This window comes from Oncorhynchus clarkii, chromosome 12 (assembly GCF_045791955.1).
Source record: "Oncorhynchus clarkii lewisi isolate Uvic-CL-2024 chromosome 12, UVic_Ocla_1.0, whole genome shotgun sequence".
NCBI classification, from domain to species: Eukaryota; Metazoa; Chordata; class Actinopteri; order Salmoniformes; family Salmonidae; genus Oncorhynchus; species Oncorhynchus clarkii.
In genome coordinates this window covers 100,439,615-100,448,872 of record NC_092158.1, presented here as the reverse complement: position 1 = coordinate 100,448,872, position 9,258 = coordinate 100,439,615, and the positions used below count along the sequence as shown (strand labels likewise).

Genomic DNA, 9,258 nt, shown 5'->3' with positions numbered 1-9,258 from the left:
AGTGTATTTATCCCTGTGTTTCCTGTCTCTCTGTACCAGTGTATTTATCCCTGTGTTTCCTGTCTCTCTGTACCAGTGTATTTATCCCTGTGTTTCCTGTCTCTCTGTTCCAGTGTATTTATCCCTGTGTTTCCTGTCTCTCTGTACCAGTGTATTTATCCCTGTGTTTCCTGTCTCTCTGTACCAGTGTATTTATCCCTGTGTTTCCTGTCTCTCTGTACCAGTGTATTTATCCCTGTGTTTCCTGTCTCTCTGTACCAGTGTATTTATCCCTGTGTTTCCTGTCTCTCTGTACCAGTGTATTTATCCCTGTGTTTCCTGTCTCTCTGTACCAGTGTATTTATCCCTGTGTTTCCTGTCTCTCTGTTCCAGTGTATTTATCCCTGTGTTTCCTGTCTCTCTGTACCAGTGTATTTAGCCCTGTGTTTCCTGTCTCTATGGGACAGTGTATTTATCCCTGTGTTTCCTCACTGTATTTATCCCTGTGTTTCCTGTCTCTATGGGACAGTGTACTTATCCCTGTGTTTCCCCACTGTATTTATCCCTGTGTTTCCTGTCTCTCTGTACCAGTGTATTTATCCCTGTGTTTCCTGTCTCTCTGTACCAGTGTATTTAGCCCTGTGTTTCCTGTCTCTATGGGACAGTGTATTTATCCCTGTGTTTCCCCACTGTATTTATCCCTGTGTTTCCTGTCTCTCTGTACCAGTGTATTTATCCCTGTGTTTCCTGTCTCTCTGTACCAGTGTATTTAGCCCTGTGTTTTCTTGTCTCTATGGGACAGTGTATTTATCCCTGTGTTTCCCCACTGTATTTATCCCTGTGTTTCCTGTCTCTCTGGGACAGTGTATTTATCCCTGTGTTTCCTGTCTCTCTGTGCCAGTGTATTTATCCCTGTGTTTCCTGTCTCTCTGTACCAGTGTATTTATCCCTGTGTTTCCCATCTCTCTGTACCAGTGTATTTATCCCTGTGTTTCCTGTCTCTCTGTTCCAGTGTATTTATCCCTGTGTTTCCTGTCTCTCTGTACCAGTGTATTTAGCCCTGTGTTTCCTGTCTCTATGGGACAGTGTATTTATCCCTGTGTTTCCTCACTGTATTTATCCCTGTGTTTCCTGTCTCTATGGGACAGTGTACTTATCCCTGTGTTTCCCCACTGTATTTATCCCTGTGTTTCCTGTCTCTCTGTACCAGTGTATTTATCCCTGTGTTTCCTGTCTCTCTGTACCAGTGTATTTAGCCCTGTGTTTCCTGTCTCTATGGGACAGTGTATTTATCCCTGTGTTTCCCCACTGTATTTATCCCTGTGTTTCCTGTCTCTCTGTACCAGTGTATTTATCCCTGTGTTTCCTGTCTCTCTGTACCAGTGTATTTAGCCCTGTGTTTTCTTGTCTCTATGGGACAGTGTATTTATCCCTGTGTTTCCCCACTGTATTTATCCCTGTGTTTCCTGTCTCTCTGGGACAGTGTATTTATCCCTGTGTTTCCTGTCTCTCTGTGCCAGTGTATTTATCCCTGTGTTTCCTGTCTCTCTGTACCAGTGTATTTATCCCTGTGTTTCCTGTCTCTCTGTACCAGTGTATATATCCCTGTGTTTCCTGTCTCTCTGTGCCAGTGTATTTATCCCTGTGTTTCCCTGGTGTATATATCCCTGTGTTTCCTGTCTCTCTGTACCAGTGTATTTATCCCTGTGTTTCCTGTCTCTCTGTACCAGTGTATTTATCCCTGTGTTTCCTGTCTCTCTGTGCCAGTTCGTCTTGTATGTTTCCAAGTCAACCAGAGGTTTTCCCCTTCTCCTGCTTTTTGCATTCTCCTTTTTCTAGTCCTCCTGGTTTTGGCCCTTGCCTGTTTCTGGACTTTGTACCCTCCTACCTGACCATTCTGCCTGCCTTGACCACAAACCTGTCTGCCACTCTGCACCTAATGGTTTTGATATTTTTGCCTGTCCACGACCCTTTGGATTAATAAACACTGTAAGACTCCAACCATCTGACTCCTGTGTCCACATTTGGGTCTGGCCTTGTTCCTTGATACTTACTGAACATGACCATGATTAGAGTGAAACATCATTTTGTGTTTGACACAGGGACCACCTGACACAAGGACACTGAGGAGTCATCATACCAAACCCTAAACCCTGGATAGAGGGGCTCAGTGAATGTGGAGGTGAATGTGTACAGGTGGGTCAGTGTGTCAGAGGAGACTCTATAGAAGGACAGAGTGCCGGCTGGCCAGTCCAGATACACTCCTACTCTGTGGGAGCTGGAGGAGGGGACGTCTATGTGAATATTATTGTGCCTGGCAGTGTAACGGTTGTCAGAGCAGAACAGACTCCAGGACTTGTCATTGTATCCAATCCTACTGTCATCATCCTCTCCTCTCCTGCTGATTCCTTTATATGTCACTCCTATATCAGCCCCACTCCCACTCCTCTCTACCTCCCAGTAACAGCGCCCAGTCAGACCCTCTCTACACAGCACCTGGTACCAGTCCTCAAATCTCTCTGGGTGATCAGGATACGGATGCTTCTCTCTCCTACGTGTCACCTTTCTGTTCTCCTCAGACAGAGAGAGGAGTCTGTTTACTGTGTTTGGGTCCAGTGTGAGATCACAGACATCTGATGGATGAAACCAGACACAATATTAGAAATCATCATCATTCACATTAGAATGTTAACTCACTTTTCACTAATTAATTTAATGTAGATGTTTCTAGGTATCAAAAGGAGAAGTTAAGGTAATGTGAGACTTGTTGAATATGTTATTCTGTATGGTAATATAAAACACACTTATTCACATTCATTTCACACACACATTTCTTATGTAACACGAACACGCCACACACACACGCACACACACACACACACACACACACACACACAGGGAGACACACACATTGTCAAAGCAACTCTTTGTCAACTTTGGTGTCCCTGATTTCTGCTTCTGTAATCATGGTGGTCTTTGGTGGTCTTGCCTTAACTTGACTTAACTTGAATCCTGACTTAACTTGAATTAAGACTTATTCTTAGTCATATTCGTCACATCAGTCAAGACTCACATTTTCTAAGCCCAGGTTTCATTGTGTACTCTCCACCATGCTCCACACTGTAGCGGTAAGCAGAAGAACAGACAGTCATTGAGTGATACACGTGAACTCTCTCTCACACACACACACACACACACACACACACAAACAGTCAGCATATAACTTTGTCTAAGTGATGGTAAGAGTGTTTGTCTTAACTAGCCTGATAAGTCAAACATGTCTGATATGAACATTGACATAAACCCTCTACATACTTGAGTTTCTCCAGTCTGCAGTGTGGATCCTCCAGTCTAGCAGAGAGCAGTCTGACTCCTGAGTCTCCTGGGTGATTGTAGCTCAGGTCCAGCTCTCTCAGGTGTGAGGGGTTTGACCTCAGAGCTGAGACCAGAGAGGCACAGCCTTCCTCTGTGACTAGACAGCGTGACAGCCTGCAAAGAGTCAAATCATATTCAATTCACTCTGCTATCTTTTGGTGGTGAAAAGTGGCAGTATATTTTTTTCTAAATATTCAGATTCATCAGTGTCCTGAAACCTCCCATATCTATTCATAAATGGATGTTTCATTTTTTGAAATGACAATTGATCAAAGTATTGCCTGCAGATAGAAACATGTATAGTACAAATATTATAATAGACTGACCAGACCAGTTTAAAAAGCAGAATCAGTCAGAAGACAGACAGTGAGGTATCAGATTGATTGTATTGCGTATACAGTCCACACCATATCTATTTAGACAGTGAGGTATCAGATTTAGATTGTATTGAGTATACAGTCCACAGAGGCTACAACAAAACACGCTAACCTCTCACCATTACCAATAACAGAGGCTACAACAAAACATGCTAACCTCTCACCATTACCAATAACAGAGGCTACAACAAAACATGCTAACCTCTCACCATTACCAATAACAGAGGCTACAACAAAACACGCTAACCTCTCACCATTACCAATAACAGAGGATACAACAAAACATGCTAACCTCTCACCATTACCAATAACAGAGGCTACAACAAAACATGCTAACCTCTCACCATTACCAATAACAGAGACTACAACAAAACATGCTAACCTCTCACCATTACCAATAACAGAGGCTACAACAGAACATGCTAACCTCTCACCATTACCAATAACAGAGACTACAACAAAACATGCTAACCTCTCACCATTACCAATAACAGAGGCTACAACAAAACATGCTAACCTCTCACCATTACCAATAACAGAGACTACAACAAAACATGCTAACCTCTCACCATTACCAATAACAGAGGCTACAACAAAACATGCTAACCTCTCACCATTACCAATAACAGAGACTACAACAAAACATGCTAACCTCTCACCATTACCAATAACAGAGGCTACAACAGAACATGCTAACCTCTCACCATTACCAATAACAGAGACTACAACAAAACATGCTAACCTCTCACCATTACCAATAACAGAGGCTACAACAAAATATGCTAACCTCTCACCATTACCAATAACAGAGGCTACAACAAAACATGCTAACCTCTCACCATTACCAATAACAGAGGCTACAACAAAACATGCTAACCTCTCACCATTACCAATAACAGAGACTACAACAAAACATGCTAACCTCTCACCATTACCAATAACAGAGGATACCACAAAACATGCTAACCTCTCACCATTACCAATAACAGAGGATACAACAAAACATGCTAACCTCTCACCATTACCAATAACAGAGGATACAACAAAACACGCTAACATCTCACCATTACCAATAACAGAGGGGTATGATCCTTGTGTCACGCCCTGGCCTTAGTTATCTTTGTTTTTTCTTTATTATTTTGGTTAGGCCAGGGTGTGACATGGGTGGTTGGTTTAGTTTTGTATTGTCTAGGGGTTTTTTTTTTTTTAGGTTTTTTTTTATGTCTATGGTTGTCTAGATTGGTTCTCAATCAGAGGCAGCTGTTTATCGTTGTCTCTGATTGGGGATGATATTTAAGGAGCAGATCCATAAGAGGTTATTAAAGTAATGATTTGCTTATTTGAGCTGTTCTTGCCATAATATGGACTTGGTATTTTACCAAATAGGGCTACCATCTCCATACCCCCCTACCAAACGCATTAAGATGGAAATAAATTCCACAAATTAACTTTTAAGAAGGCACACCTGTTCATTGAAATGCCTTCCAGGTGACTACCTCATGAACCTGGTTGAGAGAATGCCAAGCTGTACTGTCACCTAATACAACATATTCTATCTCAAATCCAACATGCTGGAGCAAAGCACCAAATGTAAAACTGTAATCTTCACTGTCCAAACACATATGGTGTGGACTATGTGTGTCTGGTAAACACATGTGGATCTGGTGAACAGTTATCACTTGTTGACCAACTACAGGAATACTGACCTCATAGTCTCCAGTTTACAGTGGGGATTCCCCAGTCCAGCAGAGAGCAGCTTCACTCCTGAATCCTTCAGGTCATTGTTACTCAGATCCAACTCTCTCAGGTGTGAGGGGTTTGACATCAGAGCTGAGACCAGAGAAGAACAGCCTTCCTCTGTGAATCCACAGCCTGACAGCCTGCAAAAGAAATCATCATGACTTCACAAACACACTGTTAATTTAACACCAGTAGTGTAGAAGGACAATGGCAGATGCATTTGGCTTTTTCTCTCAAACAACATATAGATTCATCTTTCGTCTCCTAGAATTGTACGGTCATATTGTTATACTAATGTGAAAATCAATGCATTTACTCAATATGTTATTCAATATAATATTATAGACATATTATAATACATATTATTCTCTAAACTGAATTTCTTCCTGATGATTAGTTCTTATATGTAACTTTATTCACTCACAGAGCAGCTCTGGAGGCTTTGACCACTGGCAGCAGCCTCAAAAGACCTTCCTCTGATCTGGAGTATTTCTTCAGGTCAAACACATCCAGCTCCTTTTCTGAAGTCAGCAACACAAAGACCAGAGCTGACCACTGTCCAGGTGACAGGTTGCGTTCTGAGAGACTTCCTGAGCTCAGGTAGCTTTGGATCTCCTCCACTAGAGAATGGTCATTCAGTTCATTCAGACAGTGGAACAGATTGATGCACCTCTCTGGAGAGGGATTCTCCCTGATCTTCTCCTTGATGTACTTGACTGTTTCTTCATGGCTCTGTGAGCTGCTTCTTGTCTTTGTCAGTAGACCTCGTAAGTGCTTCTGATTGGACTCCATTGAGAGGCCCAGAAGGAAGCGGAGGAAAAGGTCCAGGTTTCCTGTCTCACTTTGTAAGGCTTTATCCACAGCACTCTTGTAGAAAGTAACTGCAGGCTCGTCTTTTGTTCGCGGTTTGTCCATTAGATTCTCATTGTTGTTGAGGAACACATATACAGCAGCCAGAAACTCCTGAATGCTCAGATGAACAAAGCAGTACACCTTGTCCTGGTACAGCCCACATTCCTCTTTAAAGAGCTGTGTGCACAATCCTGAGTACACTGAGGCTTCAATCACATCAATGCCAGCCTCTTTCAGGTCTTCTTCATAGAAAATCAGATTGCCATTCACAAGCTGTTGAAAAGCCAGTTTTCCCAGTGACAGAATGCTCTCTTCATTCCAGTGTGGACCTGTCTCTTCTTTCCCAAGATACTTTTCATTCTTCTGTTTGGTATGAAACACAACAAGGTGTGTGTACATCTCAGTCAGAGTCTTGGGCATCTCTTCTAACTTATGTTCCAGCATGTGTTCAAGGACTGTTGCAGAAATCCAACAGAAGACTGGAATGTGGCACATGATGTGGAGGCTCCTTGATGTCTTTACGTGTGAGATGATTCTGCTGGCCAGGTCCTCAGCACTGAATCTCTTCCTGAAGTACTCCTCCTTCTGTGGGTCATTGAACCCTCGTACCTCTGTAACCTGGTCAACACACACTGAAGGGATCTTATTGGCTGCTGCAGGTCGGGTAGTTATCCAGAGGAGAGCAGAGGAAAGCAGATTTCCCTTGATGAGATTTGTCAGCAGAACATCCACAGAGGTTGACTCTGTGACGTCACAACAGATCTTGTTCTTCTGGAAGTCTAGGGGCAGTCGGCACTCATCCAGACCATCAAAGATGAACAGAACTTTGTACTTGTTGTAGTTGGAGATTCTTGATTGTTTGGTTTCCATTGAGAAGTGATTGAGAAGTTCAATGAAAGTGTGTTTGTCCCCTTTCATCAAATTCAGCTCCCGGAAAGGGAATGAAAATACAAATTGGACATCCTGATTTGCTTTTCCTTCAGCCCAGTCCAGGATGAACTTCTGCACAGAGACTGTTTTTCCAATGCCAGCGACTCCCTTTGTCAGCACAGTTCTGATAAGTTTGTCTTGTCCAGTTAAGGGTTTGAAGATGTCGTTACATTTGATTGCAGTCTCTGGTCTTGCTTGTTTCCTGGTTGTTGTCTCAATCTGTCTCAGCTCATGTTCATTATTGACCTCTCCTGTTCCACCCTCTGTGATGTAGAGCTCTGTGTAGATCTTATTGAGAAGTGTTGGGTTTCCTTGTTTAGCGATCCCCTCAAATACACATTGAAACTTCTTCTTTAGATTAGATTTGAGTTCACGTTGGCAAATCACAGCAAGCTCATCTGAATCTAGAAATAACACAGAGGATATTAATATTACGTCTGTTTTAATGTCTACAGTATTGTAGGACTGTTATAAAGTTTTCAATTATAACACTTTCTTAACTGACTGTATAAATGTGTAAATGTTTTCATAATGCATTACAGACTGGTGTGACTGATTATATTATTATTGGTATTATTGATGGTATTATTAATGTTGTCTCTCTCTCTAAATTAATCACCACAACACATCCCTGCTGCTACTTGATGAGGTCACTAGGTGTTGTGTTGAGGCAGCTACAATATCATTGAGTTACACAGCTACTTTAGCTGTACTTTAGCTACAGCTTTTAAATGTTATAAAACAACATTCAATATGAGGCAGACAGATCTTACTTTTCTCCAGTGTGTCAGCAAGCTCCTTCTGGTTCATTTTCCTCAGGATGTGCAGTGTGATCTTCAGAGCCCCCTCTCTGGCACTGCTCTCCTGCTTCTCATTTTCAGCGTCCACCACTTCCTTATCCTGCTTCTTACTCTCAAAGCCTTCTGGGAGTTCTGGACTAAGAATCCTCTTGAACGTCTTCAGCTCGTTCTTCACAAATGTCATAATTTTCTCTTCAAGCAACTGAAATAAATCAAGTAAATAAGTTAAGCAAGAGAATAAATGCTTTCTCATAAACACATTAATGAATGATTGACAGATCAACTTTTCTTGAGGTAAACAAAAATAAATGTACATAACAGGACCACATACACTGAATATGGAGGCCAGGTCTGTTTGATGACTCTGGGAAGACTGACCACTGAGAATCTCTGACTCTGATCTCTCCTGTTGGTTTCTGTGGACAAAACATGAGATTACATCCCCTCATCTAGGGAGTACACACACACACACACACACACACACACAGAGATGCACACACACACCAGGAGGGAATGTTGTGTTTGTTTAATATTGTTTTAGGACTATGAAAATGGACAAAATGATTAGCCTATGGATTATGAAAACAACATCAATAAATGGGAAAAGAGGAGAAATAACTAGAGACAGTGTTGTTTAACTCAATGACCATGACCCATGAGTTCTTCTTACCTTTGTTCAGTAGAAAAGTCTCCCTCTCTAAAGTTTAAAGGTTGACCCATAGACTTGTCACTCTTCATGGACACACAGCTGGGAACAGGGGAGGCTGGTCTCTCCTGCTTGATTGGGCTTCAACACAACAGAGACAAACATTACATCTCTCATCTACTCTGAGCTCAGATGGGGAAACATAAGAAGAGTTTCATTCTAAAATGCTTCATACCACTTTTCAGAAATGTTTGTACATTTTATTTGATTTCGTAGACATTATGAAAGAGATTGGTGTGTTTTTCAGTAGCTAATCATGGGCAGAAAAGTGTTACAGTTTTTTGGGATTGCAATCAGGTGTTTTCCCTTAGCACTATAAAAAGCAGCAGGTGAGTTCATCGGTCTTCAAGCACAATGGAAAGAGTCAGAGAAAGAGTAAGACGAGGAGGAGGAGGAGGACGAGGAGGACAAGGAGGACGAGGAGGAGGACGAGGAAGAGAACGAGGAGGACGAGGAGGAGAACGAGGAGGACGAGGAGGAGGAAGAGGAAGACAAGAAG

The 9,258-nt window shown here is 42.1% G+C and overlaps 1 protein-coding gene across 1 annotated transcript in view; it reads right to left on the bottom strand.

Moving 5' to 3' along the window:
* Positions 1–901: 901 nt before the first annotated feature.
* Positions 902–9,258, bottom strand: part of LOC139421754 (NLR family CARD domain-containing protein 3-like) — a 28,717-nt gene continuing 20,360 nt past the window's right edge. The window contains exons 3-10 of the mRNA XM_071172874.1: positions 8,724–8,840; positions 8,385–8,469; positions 8,027–8,255; positions 5,896–7,657; positions 5,438–5,611; positions 3,295–3,468; positions 3,053–3,099; positions 902–2,612 (exon numbers count right to left, since the gene is read on the bottom strand). Coding sequence (XP_071028975.1) covers positions 2,062–2,612; positions 3,053–3,099; positions 3,295–3,468; positions 5,438–5,611; positions 5,896–7,657; positions 8,027–8,255; positions 8,385–8,469; positions 8,724–8,840 — 3,139 coding nt within the window. The 3' untranslated portion in view covers positions 902–2,061. The remainder of the gene's footprint in view (positions 2,613–3,052; positions 3,100–3,294; positions 3,469–5,437; positions 5,612–5,895; positions 7,658–8,026; positions 8,256–8,384; positions 8,470–8,723; positions 8,841–9,258) is intronic.